Below are 15,930 nucleotides of genomic sequence, written 5' to 3' on the forward strand. Positions count from 1 at the left end.
CCTATGTAAGATAAGATAAGATATTCCTTTATTGATCCCCTTGGGGAAATTCAGGCATCATAGCAGCATGGGGGGGAGGGGGGGAGGGGTACAGGTAGTAAAACAACAGTATACAGGTAGTAAAAGACAACACAGGCAGTGTAAACAATTTGATCAATATGGTCAATATAATTTACTATCTGACTAGCTGAGGAATATTCACATTATTCACAGTGTCACATGAGGTGCAGTATGCAAGAGGTAGTGTTATAATAATTTACTATCTACTGAGTATACATTAATCAAAGTACCAGGGTAGTCTACTTTGTCCCCCTTGGGTTCCTATAAGTCCCAGGTCAATGTCTGGTAGCAGTCGCTGTGTGTGTGTGCGTGTGTGTGTGCTGATCAGGAAATGGATAATCGATTTTTCAGCCCGCTTCTATAGCGTGCATAAGTACACATATACTATCGATAATGATTCATAAATAGGCAGAAAAATTACAAAGTTTTTGTGTATTCCAGTTCCAGTATATTCCAGTAAACGGCGATTATCACAGAATCTTTATATTTTCCTGAAACTTTCAAAAAACGAGTTTTCCAAAATGGTATAAAATGGAAATGAACCGATTAAAAAACAATCCGTTTCGACTGCAAACAAGTCATTGATAAGCGACGGCCATATTATACACAGCCATAATTTAAGATATAGTTTATGCGTTCGCAATAACGCGTCCCCATTAGCACTGCTGTGGCTAATGGGGATCCAAATAAACTTAATTACCCAAACAACGTGTTGCTGAGTCAACCATTCACACACAAATCGGTACTCTCAAAACATTAGAAGAACGCGCCGATACCCGAATCCACAATCATCCGATGTCTGGAAGTGGACCCATGGTCCATTCGACCTTAATAAACGGACGGCCACCGGTCCATTACCGGTGGCTAATTGTGATAATTACTTCTTTGTATGTCTTAGTCTAAATTGATTTTCAATCATAGTAATAATCACACCGTGTCTCTACTCTTTAAAATATTTATTACCATAAAACATTGTGTCTCTACTCTTCACAATATTAGCATAAAACATATATTAATCACACCGTCTCTACTCTTCAAAATATTAGGATATCACATATTAACATGAAAGAGGGAACTATTCTGGACTGGGTTGGGCTGAACTGGGCAGTGAAAGATGCTGGGCTGGACTGGGTTGGGCAGAGAAAGTTGGGCTGGTCTAGGTTGGACTGGACTGGGCTGGGCAGTGAAAGAACCAAGCATTTCACTGTAATGTAATAGCTAAATAAAACAAAACTTGAACTTGACTTGTTACATTTGCACTCTGGTTGGATGCCAAACGTATTCTGGTTGTACTGTACTTGTGCTGTATGATGACAATACATTGGAATCTAATCTCATGTCAACGCTAGGGGTTCAGCAGGTGTATTCTGAATGACAAGTATGACAACATCACCGTTGTGAAGGGCATATGATGGGCGAGTGGTGATATGGGGGGAAACCCGGTAATAATAAAATGTCACTCGGCTGCATTGAAAGCTCGCCGTTGCTAATAAACATTTAAAATCATTTTTATAAACGAGTAAAAAAAATCACTGAGCTAGCCTTGGTTAAAATGGCTGCTTCCGCATTTTCACGCAGGAGCGCTGTGATTGCTGGCTGCTTTGTCACGTGCCTGGTGCGCCCAGCAATCACAGCGCTCCTGCGTGAAAATGCGGAAGCAGCCATTTTAGCCAAGGCTAGCTCAGTGATTTTTTACTCGTTTATAAAAATGATTTTAAAGGGGACCTGCATTGCTATTCCTAGCACTATTTGGGCAACTTTACACAATTCCTGTGAGTCTATTGAAGACATCTGTAAGGTTTTTTTCAAAAAATGCATTGTTTTATATTTCTAATCAAGTACTCAAAACCATCATTTTTCAGCCTCAGGATTTCAGGCTGTTATGGCCTGGCTCCGCCCATAAGCACTTTGAGTGACAGTCAGCCCACACAGTCTGCGACTGGTAGAGATAGAGAGAGAGAGAGAGAGGGGGGGGTGGGGGTACCTGCGTGCGGAGCAGGGTTCGAAATTAACGGGGGCTCGGGGCAAAATGCCCTTGAAAATGGACAAAATGCCCTCGAAAATCAGTTAAGGGGGGGCATTTCCCCTCGACAGTTTACTAATTATATATATAATCTACAGTGCAAGCATTTCCCTTGTATTTGCCACTAATAATATGTGTGTGTGCGCGACCCGGAAAAATCATTTACTCGAGACGAGTGAAGCTCCGCTGTTAATAGTCTCACATTACACAAGGCGCATAAACGTCCAATCACAGTAGCGCTGGAAAACAAAGTCACGGTACCGGCTTAGGCAAGTTACACATTCAGAATCAGACAACGCAAAAAAATCAGCCAGCCATGAAGCCCATTGATTTTTATTTTGAGCAAAAGAGAGACGAGGAGAAAGAGGAATCCGGCTGACATGGCTTTTGAAGTGATTTTGCGGGTCCAGTCCCCACGGTATGTTGACAGAATTCGCAAAACACCTTATCGACTGAAGCATAAAAGTCATTAGGATACTGCTCTGAATTTAGGGTTTAGTGGGGAATTTCTTCCGACGTTAACCACGCACCGAAGCAGCTAGACGCTTGGACATTTCTCCGTGTTGTGTGTAACACGCAGTGGTCCACGCCTCCCTCCCTCCTTGCAACAAACTTTCCACCCAAAAACGGAATTTCTATTTCATAATGAATGAATGAAATAATTGTATAAAGAATTTTCAATGTTCTGTCATCTAATAATATATTCCATTACCTTTCCTATCTGTATCAAAGTCAAAATGTTGGTATCATAACAACACTACAACATACAAAAGCAGCTTGACAACCGATATCCTTTGCGTTTGATTGATTGAAAACTTTATTAACAGATTGCAGAATGGGTACAGTACAGTACGGCTCAATACACACAATTGTTAAGGGGATGCAGTCCAGAGAAAGACTTTAGTCTTGTTTACATCAGGGTCCCCCATTTTCAATTCATAGTGTGCACACGCACAGTATAATATGCATGTGATAAATAAGTTAATAAACTCTGTGTTACTTGAACAATTTTCACTGTGCTCCTACATTTCTTTGTGTGCTCCTAAATTTTTATTTAGATTTTATTTATTAACATTTTATTTAGGAGCACATGTGCTCCTTGGGAAAAAGGTTAGCGTAGAGCCCTATATATGGAGACATTAACATTACATTATCAAACATAGGGACGAAGACTGTAAAAAAAAAGTGTCAACAATGTTTTATAATCCTTATGTTAATTATCATAAAAATTCAGTGCCCCCGAAAAAAAAAAAAAGCCCCCGAAAATCAATTAAGGGGGGCAAAAAAAGCCCTTGAAAATTTTTTTTTAATTTCTAACCCTGGCGCGGAGTGTTTGCACGGTGGTCTCTCTCGATTCGGGAGCAGCTCCGCGCGGCACAGTGTGTATGTGTGCTCTGTCGCGAGGGTCTATCTAATTCTCTCTCTCTCGCTCGCTCTGTCAAACCCCATTTGGTGCGCTACAACCACAGAGCCAATCGGATCACTGTCCGCTTACCCAGCGCCCGCTGACGTCAACATATGCCTCAAATCAGGATGACCGACCGGGGGGGCTCCAGTAGCTCACCGCATATCTCTGCGCTATTTCTGCGTCAGGGAAAACCGTGCTGCGTCACGGATCTGGTTGACTCCCAGACCCGCAGTCATTTGTCGAATGTCTTCCCCTGCTCTATATCCCGTTTCACCCTGTATCTGTCGGTCATGCTTGACCAGAAAAGCGATAAACGCTAAAAAATAAAGTCGAAAAAAAAAAAAAAAAATCAGGATGACCTAATTAAATCTAGCAGGAAATGGTCTGAGCTGAATGAGAGCAATCCGCCAATATGGTATTTAGACACAAAAACACATTGATACTAACTCCTATTACTATAATACAATGCTAGAGACTCAAAAGACATTTATAATGCATGTCACCTTTAAATGTTTATTAGCAACGCCAAGCTTTCAAACCCCGCCGCCTGTGTGTGTGAAACCCTAATGCAATGGTGAGTACCTTTGAAATTTATATCCGATATATTTTGGAGTCCCACCGCTCGTCTTTAACCAGTGCTTGATGTGCACATTAACATGGCTAGTAACGTGGGAGCCAGTGACTGCGTATCGAAGTCACGAAAGGGGCTATGGAATTGTTAGCCTCACGCCCACTTGTCATTCTCATCCGACTCGAAGGAGACGCGTTGCATGCTGTTGTTCGCCCCCCATGTCAGACCGCACTGATATCCGAAAGGGACGACTCTACATGCAATTATTTTCATCCACTGATGTGTTTTTGTCTAAGTTTGTCTACGTTGTCAAGCCGGTGACAGGAGTCTGTAGGTCCGCACACAGTGGTCCGTCCACTTCCCCTAGATGGGCGGCATCTTCTAGAAAACGAGTGTTCATTGGAGGAGCTTAGAGCGCAACAATGATGTTCATTGGTTATGGATTATTATGAGGCGCAAATGGGAGGAATCATAAGGGGGGAGTCAGAGTTCGGCTTGTGCCAGTGAGCGAATCAGCAGATTGCAGAATGATTTTTTTTGTTTTGTTTACTACTCGCCAGTGTGGCGAGTGCTCTTCATGAATCACTCGCCAAACATAAATACTCGCATTTGGCGAGTAAAAGGGCCTAATTTCCTCCCCTGTTAACACGCATGCGAGATGGGGGCGACCCACAGGAACACACTATAATGTTGCGTGGCGCACAGTCTGTGACGTCACGCTCACTGCGACGATCCCATCTAGAAAGAAACGCATCTGTATTGAAAATCATACCGACGGGATTTTTAAATACTTTGGTATTACCGTAATACCGCCCAAGCCGCCACTTTCATATGTGGTCCGATATCAGATACAGGTCTGATCTTTTGCAATGCGACTTTCATGCAACTTTTACGTCACAGCTTTTTTTTGTTTTTTTACGTCCATCTTCCTGGGGAGGAAATTAGGCATTTCATTGTATACTTGTATGCCGTGACAAATAAAACTCTTGACTTGACTTGTTGCTCATTTGTACATGCGGGTCAGTTCAGGAGAGTGACCAGTTGACATTGGAATCTAATCTTGGCCACATTTAAAAAGATAATGTGCCAAACAACAAAAATCAGATCCGAGCAATAAATCAGAATTGAGCACTAAGGCTTGCAGTGTGAAGTGTGAACGTAGCTTTTGACTCACCTGAGCACCCAGCTCTTGGAGTTCTTTGCAGGACTCGGGGAAAACATCCGTAGCAATGACTGGGTATCCATGTTTCAGCAGGTTCTTTGCCATTGGGTTCCCCATATTGCCCAGTCCAACGAACCCCACATGCGTCTTTGAGGACATGGACCTTGTGGAGACTATAGAACATAGTGGCAAACATGGGCTTCAATACTAGAATACTTTATTGACATTTGACAATGTACACAAGGCAATTTAAATTTGTCTTTTTGCATATCCCTCCTAGTTACACACACACACACACACACAATCCCCCACACATGCATTTCAGAGAGGTCAGAGTGCAGAGCGCCCCTGGAGGGCACTTATGCAAGATGGTGGGCACTGTAGATGTAACACCAGCCAATGCCATCCTTCAGTCACCAGCTCACAGCTGGAATATACCCTTCAGTCAGTGGCGGGGATCGAACCTTTCGGTTACTAGTGGCCGGCCTCTTTACCTCTAGTCTAGGCCATCGTACAAGGCTGAGTCTCTTTGATTTGAAAATCATTGACAGATTGTATTTATTATAATATTTTTAATTGGGTAATTATTTAAACACAAATAGCTATTAATATTGGGAAACGCATTGTGTGGCAGCTCCAACACTGACTCGCCTCATGGTCAGAAAAGTTCAAGTTCAAGTTTACTTGACAGTGACTGAAATACAAACATCTTTGCAAATATAATGTCATACATAAATATAATAGGCAATGGAAAAACATAAATAAAAGACTACATAAAAGTGTCTAACAGTGCTTAGAAACACACTTAAGAACTCTCATACAGCTCAGCTGCAGGGTGTTAGTCTAAAGCAAGTATTTCGGCCATAATTTGACCCGTTGGATATGGGCTCCAAATATGAGCATGTAATTGGCTGACATACAAGGCTACTCTTAAAATGTCAACTCGCTGAGTGGAGGGCAGGACACACAATAGAGACAACCTCTATGTAATTTCTTTAATTAAATATGAGAGATCAAAACAATATCTGATCAACGCAATACAATATCGGTCAGCTTCATAAATACACTGGACCCTTTCCTTCTGCAAAGGGCAAAGAAACTCAGCAGACTCAACATTCTTTCAGTGAAGGTGTCAGGTCTAATTTTTTTTTTTTTTTTTTAAACCACAGAGGAAACATTTTAATTTCTGTTGCCCTTCAGTTCCAAAGTAATCTATGATTAACCAGGCCCTAGCTATGTTTACTTAAGGTGTGTATTCATTCAGACAAAATGTTACAGCAAGCCTTGTGCAAGTTCTGACAAATGTTACAGCCAGCTTTGTGCACGTTCTGAAAATGTTCCATCTTTGATGCCACAAAGTGCATTTGGCATACAATTTCAATCTATGGGATTTTCCGTTATATAAAACACATATATATAGACAAGATATACAGGCAGCTATAATATTGATTAACTCTTTGTTGTTAAACCAAGGTTGATGAGTTACCAAATCTACTCTATGCACTTATTGACCCTCAAAGAAAACATTTGCTCATAAATGAGCCTGCAGTGATAACATGTGATTTACACAACTCTGAAACTAGATGGATTGGACCTTCAGAGGCTGCAAGGGAAGACCCGCCAGATCAATTACCCATCACTTACGAGTGCACAGAATTTCCCTGACATTATAAACATAGTAGCTATAGCTTAGCTAACTTCCATCATAGTGAGTAGCCTAAGTATTGCTCTGAAAAAAAATCCAAGAAAATTCAGAAGTCACAAAAAACAAGTAAATGACTGAATGATTGCAAAATTTTACTTTCTGGATGGAGGGTGATTGCATAAAGGCCTACACATTAGTAAGACATTATTACTCGTGGCATGGCTCTTCAGCCTTTGGCGGACGACTTGGACGCTGTATGTTTTTAATCGTTGATTTACGAGACATGTTGGAATATAAACTAAATATTCCTCTCTTGTCTTCTCATCCAGCGAGTTGCAAACCATCGCTCTGGAACACCAGCTAAACGTAGCTAAACGTAGCACAGCTAACGCGTTAAATGTCTGTTCATCACTGCAACAAGCAACTGTGTGTAGTGTAAACATCAAGCGGATCCCAAGCAGGGATGTCGGTGTTTACACTGAGCTCATCTTGCGGAACAGTAGTTATACCTTACCGTATGTAAAGTCAACATGTTTGAAACACCTCCCAACTAGGTGCCGAGACCCCCTCAATACAGCGGCCATGCTTCTTTCCTCTTGACCTCTGCCTTACATCTGCCATGACAGCATTGGGTGAATTGTAAATGACGGGTCATTCCTCCAATCACAGAGCAAGGTGTCGCGTGCAGCAGTAGTGCTGCATCCAATGAATGACGGAGGTGTGCGGGCTCAGCCCAACGTAACCTGTAACGTAACGTGACGTAACCTTGTTCCCAGCTTTATCTCAAAGGATGTCGATTATTACATATTAGAATAAATACACTATTACTTACTACGACAAATACAATTTTTTATTACGGTGATGATATTATTATGTATTATTATTCCTGATTAATTGAAAATGGGGGACCCTGATGTAAACAAGACGAAAGTCTTTCTCTGGTCTGCATCCCCTTAACGGCTGTACTGTATTGTACCCATTCTGCAATCTGTTAATAAAGTTTTCAATCAATCAATCAATCAATCAATCAATCAATCAATCAATCAATCATTAATGTGAGTCCCAGTGCCAGTTACAATATGGTGTAATATATTGAAATGGGCCATATGCTCCAATCTACAACACACATACACCGTGGCCACTTTGTCACAGAGTTAACACAGTTATATTAAATTAACTTTTAACATAGTTGAGGTTCAAGTGGGTGGTCTGGTTTAATAGTATATGCACACCCGCTAACTATAATAAACCGATTAAATGCATGGTTTCGGATATATAAAAGCCAGGAGAGGGTGAACGTTTGGAACTGACAGATACATTATAATTCTCCAAAACTATAGTTTCTGCAAAAAAGGCACGACTACGGTTAGGTTCTGATTAAGTAATATCTTCTGTCACATTTCAGTGACGGATCAATTTGTAACCGTCTGGAGTTCCCAGTCGAGTCATTTCTTTTTACCCCGGAAATGACGTAATGTTGTTGTTATTCCAGGAAGAGGGTGCTGGGGAAAGCACCACTGATAGAACTGCGTCAACAACTCTTTTGCACGATATACATTTGGTTTTCGGTTGTGGTTCAACATGGCAGACGGGTATGTTTTCTGTTTATAATGTGCACTTATCGACAAGAGAACGAATAATGAAATATCTTCAATTAATTACTCGTTTTAGTCGCTGATTTATAAAACAACGGAGCTAACTGTTAGCTAGCCAGCTAACCTGTCGATCAGCTGTCATGCTAGCGAACTAACCGCCGACTCGGGGAGGACACTGTGCAAGGTTGATTGAAGTAGTCATTCATTTCGCTCGGCATGATAATACGTGCCAAACTCATCTAAAGCTTAAGCTACAATAGTACCATTATCAACAATGTCTAGGTATAAGTAACGCTGTGATTCTTGTTTTGATAGCTCAGTTAAAACAGGCCTCGCCAGAAGCCAGCCAGTTCCAGCCATTACACTGAGACACCAGACAGGCCTTTTATCAACACAACCATCTAAGAACATTGTTATGTAACACAGACAGGCTATGTCAGAGTTATATTCTAGTTACAGCAATCAATGATTCTATAACCGCCTACTTTTCTACCTGATCGGACAAATAAAAGGGACCCAATTTAGGTCTAATAAGAGAAAAATCCACCCTAAAACAGAATTCACATTTCGAATATGATCTTGGATTTTCTTTCTCTCCTCTATACTGTATTATGTGAAGATGAAGTGTCATCAAACGGAAGAAGGGACTCAAATCCGCGAGGCCTATGATGTCGTCACAAGACACTTTCCGGTGTTCTGCCGAATTCTACTACCTCCTCGAAAACTGCTGCCGTAGCGCGAATCGCCTATATCTTTTGACAGCTGGGTGACGTCACCCTATAGTTCACTCCGAACTCCAACAGGTGTACCGACATGTTATCATCTACAAATACATTCAGCTGCAAAGCCAATTACATGCAAATATTTACATGCTTATACAGTTCAAAAGGTGCAATGAAAAACATATGTTTAAGATATTGTTTAAGATAACTATATCAACAAGACTCAACATGACGTTCGTCAGCAAGGTGGCAGAATATTGTGAGTGAACGATTGTTGTGGGTCATGCGCATGCGTGCGCAAGCGCAGGAGCGCTGGCAGCAGAATTCGAGGAAGAGTAGAATTTTGCAGAACACCGGCACTACTGCTTTGACAGTGAATAGGAGATAATTGACTTTGCTGACACTAACAGTTATTCAGAGTTATTTTCCTGATGTACTTGACAGTTCATTATTTTTGGTTTGTGCTTCTAAGGAATAATGTCAATTTGCTAGAGAAAATATTTTTTAATCCACAATATCAGTCATATTGGTCATAATCTGCTCCATTATGGCAACAATCCTAATCACAACTATTTTGATTGATATTGAAATCACGATTATTAACACAACAGTAATACAGCTACTCTCTTTGAGAACATCATACGATGACTGAATTAGTTTTACCTTTCTTCTTGATCCAAACCCTGCCATCATGTCGATTTTTTTTGTTTAATATGTTTTTGTAGATTTTTATTGCGTTTTTACTACCGGGCAGTCCGGTAGAGAGAGAGGAGGAAATGGGAGACAGAGCAGGGGAAGACATTCGGCAAAGAACGGCGGGTTGGGCGCCCATCATGTCAATCTTTTACAAGTTACCAAAGACATTTAAAAATAACTGGAGAAACGTGCCATCTGGATCCCTCCTGCCTCTCGACACAAACTGAAACTACTGTTTTGGGCTTGGGGGTAGGGGCGGAGCGCATTCACTATACAATACAAGACCAGACAAAATGAGAGCAACACGGCATGTGGCACAATAATCACTTTATCTCAATTATTTTGTTTTCATGATTGCGGGAAGCCAAAATCGTAATTAAAAACGACACTGGATTAATTGCTCAGCTCTATCAGTCTCCATTATCTGTGGACCTCGGCTACTGAAAGTGCATCTTGATGACATCGCAGGTTAGAGCCAAAGTCCATTGGTTGGGAGTGTTGTACTCATGTTCTTATTGGCTTTCCAAGACCACAGAAACGGCATGCGTGAGCTTCTTTTAAGGTGGATTTCCCCTTTTTTAAGTTTGTGTAAAATTGGTAGCCTCCACTCCTGCAGCATCATCCCATCCTAACTGTTGGCCTTAACTCATATGGAAATGTGTTGGAAACTTTGGCAACAAGGAGCTTTGTTCACAGGCAGCAGCAGCTCATAGACTGGAAAATCCTGCTTATCACGTATCATACGTGGTATGTAGATGTTTTCTCATCACGCATGCGTGTGTCATACATGGTATGTTGACTTGTATATTAGCAAATATTTACCTCCCTCAAATGATCTACTGATTCTGAATAAGGCTATACGCGGTAAATGAGATGTCGGAAGAAGCATTAAAAGGCAGTCAGTGGATTTGGTTGAGGAGAAATAATGTCAGCTGGGGGCCAAAGTATTTAGAATTAGGGATGGGAATCGAGAATCGGAATCGATTGGGAACCGGTTCCTAATTGTCCGATTCCTGGAATTGCATGCCTCCGTGACTATCGATTCCTCTTATCGATGCCATGTTTTTCCGACAGTTGCACATTTAAAAACAATAACGTTAGCGCCACGCATGCAGCCATAGCAGACTATTCCTTGACTAGGAAAACCTAAAGAGCTCGATATTGCGACCGTTTTGTGTGTGCAGTGAAAACTGAAAGTGCTTTTCATCCTAGTCATTCATTTATTTTATATGGTAAAGTAACATTAGCCACTAGCTAGCTAAATAGCCATGCTCATTGCAGAGAGAGACAGAGAGAGAACACTGATAATTCAAAAAAAGAATTATAACTTTTTTCTTTTTTTTTAAACATTCTTTCCAAGAGAAAAGAGGCCTATAAGCGTGGCTAACGCTAATGGCACGCATACAGGAGGCTAACTACCTAAGAAAACAGGCACAGAGGCACTGAAAGAGGATTTCACCCATCTAATGAACACACTAGACTAGACGAATATCAAGATGTATCCATCAGTGGACCAATTGCATGCTTTTGCAGAGGACAAGAAGCCTTCAGTCGACTCCTTCAGACATTAAGCACCCCCACAGCCCAAATGGAATGATAAAAAAAACAAAAAAAAAACTACTAATAGTCGACTAACGGCAAATTTTGGACAATCATAATTGACCATCGAAATCCTTAGTCGGGGACATCCCTTATTAGCCGTAGTCGTTTGGAGTAGAACACCATAATAGATACATATCCACTTGTTAAGGTCCTATTGAGTTCCGAGCGTGAGTGTGAAAACAAAAATAAAACGGAGCGAGTCGACTGGAAAGAAAAACAAAAAACAACACAATACCCCATTCCCTCCCCCACATCAGAATACTTGTCCGGTATCGATCAAACATCAGTTGGTCACCCTTGACCGAGCACAGCAACCACAACAACATTATGTATCTTAACCATACCAATAACTTGTAAGGTATATTGTAACTATTTAGAAAAAAGGAACCCACTTCACTCAACTGAGAGAAGAAATCTATGCAGAGTTCAATGCCAAGTTCAAAGTGCAGACGATAAAAACAGGTGCATTAAAACACAGCTTGTCTGAATTAAACTTGAGAAAAGGGCAACATGCGTACCCGTCGTTGAGATAACACAGTGGATACAAACCTTGAGCGTTATCATTCAGCTGTAGCAAAAAAGTCGTAGACACACGTTGCAATGTTAGCTAGGAGAGCTGGACAACCAGCACGCCCGAGCTTAGCTTAATCGGGCTCAAGGCCTGTTATATCCTGATTCACGTAGGTAGCTCCGCCGAGAAACGACCATCCCCCTCGACCGGCAGATATGTTAAAACATAGTTCGTTTGAGTGAAACCTGTGAAGCACAGTTCGTCCAGTGACTGACGCTAAGCTAGGCTAACGGTGCACGTCCTCCTACTCCTACTGCATGCACAGAGAAGAAAAAGGTATGCATCTTCTTGTCTAACTCCAGGGTAGATGGCAAATAAGCGAATTTCCAAAACATTTGGAGTTTTCCTTTAACACATTCCCTGCCACGCTTCTATCCATCAATGTATGATCACTGCCACCAGTCTAAGCATATGGAGATGTTTACCTTCTTTGCAGGGCTATAACTTTTTAAATTGTATTGCTAAATTGACATTACTATGGCCCATTCAACATCGATTATCTATCGTTCAGGATGTAGGAACGTTGTACTTTTTCATTCATAGATTCATACGAAAATACCGTCTAGAATATAAATATGTTTTTATCGTTTTCTGCAGTAATTCCTAGAACGCTAGTTATAGGCCTAAACGCATAATATAGATTATCGATTGCAGTTTATTCGTGATACACGCTATATTAAAAAATTCAACTGAATACGATCCTAAACGTTATGACTCATCATGCGCGGATGAACGGAGGGGGGGGGGGTCGTTTATAAGTCTGTGATTGTCAGTAAATGCTTTATGTAGTATGGGTTGATTTATTGATCAGTTGGTTTGTAAACAAAGAAATGTACAATCGCCTTGAAAATGACGTCAGCGTCCTCTTACCGTTTGCCGATGAGACTGGATGAAAAAGATCCCACTTATTTGACGCCGATCGACTCGATCCATTTTCGGTTTGTATAATAATAATAAACGCCCAAATCATGTCTTGAGTTATGGCAGCGATCCATGCACGCCAGTGTGTGTCTGTAGATCTCTGATTCCATTTGTTGTAAGGCGTGAACTGCTCACCTACTTCCGTTCTGAGATGACTTAAAGGGGCAGTGAGGCAATTCAAAGGATTTGGTCAAAACGTTGTTAACCTCGCATGAATATACATATAACCAAATAGCATTAACCGTTTATGTTCTTATACAATAGCATTAACTATTTATGTTCATAACACTTAGCATTAACTTTATGTTCATAACTAAATAGTTATTAATCTGAAACCTGGGTTATACTAGCATGGAGGGGGGTGGTTCTGGGACACTGGAACTAAATGTTTAGCCTTCCCGAGGTAAGTAAGTAAGTAAGTAAGTATTTATAAAGCACCTTTCATACATGTCATGCAGCTCAAAGTGCTGTACACAAACATAGGCATATATAACGATAAAAGCAATAAAGTCACAGTGATCAGTTAAGATCAATGTTTAAAAAAAAAAAGAATAATAATAATAATAATAATAACGTAAAAATGAAAATAACGTAAAAATGAAAACATGAAAACAGTCATTTGCTTACCAGTTTGGGAGAACAGGTCCGCACAAACATGTCCGCTCAGTAGCAACTAGGGGTGCACCGATATATCGGTCGGGTATCGGTATCGGCCGATAAGTGCCTTGTTGACTGCTATCGGCCTATCGGCCGATAAGCTCAAATGTGCCGATAGCAGTCGCCGATAAATACCCATCAATTTGTGTAGCGTCAAAAGGCAAAAAAAAAAAAGTTCACTCGCGACCTACCTGCACAACGCCTGCCGTCCCCCACACACACACACACACAAGCTACTGCATCACAGTTACTACTTATGATTAACAAGGCATTCGTTTTGTGGCATTAACGTGATATAGTTAGTGTTACACGGACAATAACATCAGCATATTATTATTACCCATAGCAGCAAGGCATTACTCGGAGTCCGTTCATAGCTCAGTTCCATTCCGTTGCTCATTCCGTACCCAACTACCCACTACTAGTTAGTTAGCACCATCCAGGCATCAACGTGATCTCCCGGTACGGTAGCTAGTTAGTTAGCACCATCCAGGCATCAACGTGAGCTCCCGGTACGGTAGCTAGTTAGTTAGCACCATCCAGGCATCAACATGAGCTCCCGGTACGGTAGCTAGTTAGTTAGCACCATCCAGGCATCAACGTGAGCTCCCGGTACGGTAGCTAGTTAGTTAGCACCATCCAGGCATCAACGTGAGCTCCCGGTACGGTAGCTAGTTAGTTAGCACCATCCAGGCATCAACGTGAGCTCCCGGTACGGTAGCTAGTTAGTTAGCACCATCCAGGCATCAACGTGATCTCCCGGTACGGTAGCTAGTTAGTTAGCACCATCCAGGCATCAACGTGAGCTCCCGGTACGGTAGCTAGTTAGTTAGCACCATCCAGGCATCAACGTGAGCTCCCGGTACGGTAGCTAGTTAGTTAATAACGTTATATAGTTAGTGTTACACGTTCAATATAACATCAGCATATTATTTACCCGAACACAGCAAGTAAGCAAGGCATTATTCCGTTCATAGCTCCGTTGCTCATTCCGTACCAAACTACCCATTCTGCAATCTGTTAATAAAGTTTTCAACCAGACAAATGTATAGAAAGGCTTTGTTTTATTATAACATTTGTTGCAGTAAAATCATTATGTCTCATTTGGTCATGCTGTAGAGCGCTGGTCGGCGGGCCGGGCAGCTAAGGTATTAGCTACGTTAAGTTTGTTGCGATGTGCTCTCGAGTGAGTCGCAAGCAGATCAATGGCGGCATGCCCGAAAGTAGAAAACGCTTGCCGATTGGTGGTAAGAACAGCAGGAGGTGGGTGCTAGCGGTGTGGCGTAATTGGCCGAATCGACTGTCAATCAAATTGGTTCCATTGCATTGGTTGAAAGCTCTGGTTGAAAGAATAGTATCCCGCTGCAGGCCGCCAGAATGGTTCCATTGCATTGGTTGAAAGCTCTGGTTGAGAAAATAGTATCCCTCTGCAGGCCGCCAGACGATACTGGGAGAGAGATAGTGATACCATAAACATATTTATTGATGTTTCCTTTTTTTAAGTAAGTAAAGAGGCCTACAAATACAAACATACACATACAAATATACAGTAGTTTCATAAAAAAAAAAATAAAAAAAAATAAAAAAAAATTGCAAATACTTATATACAAATATACAAATATCGGTATCGGCCGATAGTGTTAGTTGAACAATCGGTATCGGTATCGGTGGCCAATTTTCATATCGGTGCATCCCTAGTAGCAACCGGAAGTAGGAAATGCACTAAACCAATGCACTTGTACGGTAGGTAGCAATGTTAGCTCTTATAACGCTAGTGTAGTTACGTTTTTATTAGTGGTCAGAGTTGGGTCCATAGGACTTATCCAAGCCCCATGGATCCATCAGTGGCCGCGTATTGTGTGCGTATGTACCCGTTCCCTCATGTGGTCAGTGGTCAGAGTTGGGTCCATAGGACTTATCCAAGCCCCATGGATCCATCAGTGGCCGCGTATTGTGTGCGTATGTACCCGTTCCCTCATCTAAAGAGTTGGGTCCATAAGACTTATCCAAGCCTTACGGATCCATCAGTGGTCGTGTATTGTGTGCGTATGTACCCGTTCCTTCATCTAAAAAGTTGGGTCCACAAGGCTTATCCTAGCCTCATGGATCCATCAGGTTTTTCCAAGCCATAACTATTTGTAAGCTAGACTGTATAGGTACGTTTTTAATTTTCCTTTAAAAATGTGTATGGAGCTGGCGTTTCTGATGTGTGTTGGTAGTGTGTTCCATAGTTTTGGGGCATAGTTGGCAAATGCCATACTTCCTATCCTCTTTTGGTTTCTGGGCGTGTCTAGTAA

General features: G+C 41.5%; 2 protein-coding genes across 2 annotated transcripts in view; one reads left to right on the forward strand and one right to left on the reverse strand.

Annotated features, from left to right (window-relative positions):
* The window catches only part of hibadhb (3-hydroxyisobutyrate dehydrogenase b), a 39,421-nt gene extending 31,933 nt beyond the window's left edge, over positions 1-7,488 (reverse strand). Inside the window, exons 1-2 of the mRNA XM_084335697.1 lie at positions 7,384-7,488; positions 5,237-5,397 (exon numbers count right to left, since the gene is read on the reverse strand). Coding sequence (XP_084191823.1) covers positions 5,237-5,397; positions 7,384-7,453 — 231 coding nt within the window. The 5' untranslated portion in view covers positions 7,454-7,488. The remainder of the gene's footprint in view (positions 1-5,236; positions 5,398-7,383) is intronic.
* An 866-nt stretch (positions 7,489-8,354) lies between these two features.
* The window catches only part of tax1bp1b (Tax1 (human T-cell leukemia virus type I) binding protein 1b), an 81,908-nt gene continuing 74,332 nt past the window's right edge, over positions 8,355-15,930 (forward strand). The window contains exon 1 of the mRNA XM_084336704.1: positions 8,355-8,461. The gene's annotated coding sequence lies outside the window, so the exon portion shown is untranslated. The remainder of the gene's footprint in view (positions 8,462-15,930) is intronic.

This window comes from Notolepis coatsorum (genome assembly GCF_963971535.1).
Source record: "Notolepis coatsorum genome assembly, chromosome: 19".
Classification (NCBI taxonomy): domain Eukaryota; kingdom Metazoa; phylum Chordata; class Actinopteri; order Aulopiformes; family Paralepididae; genus Notolepis; species Notolepis coatsorum.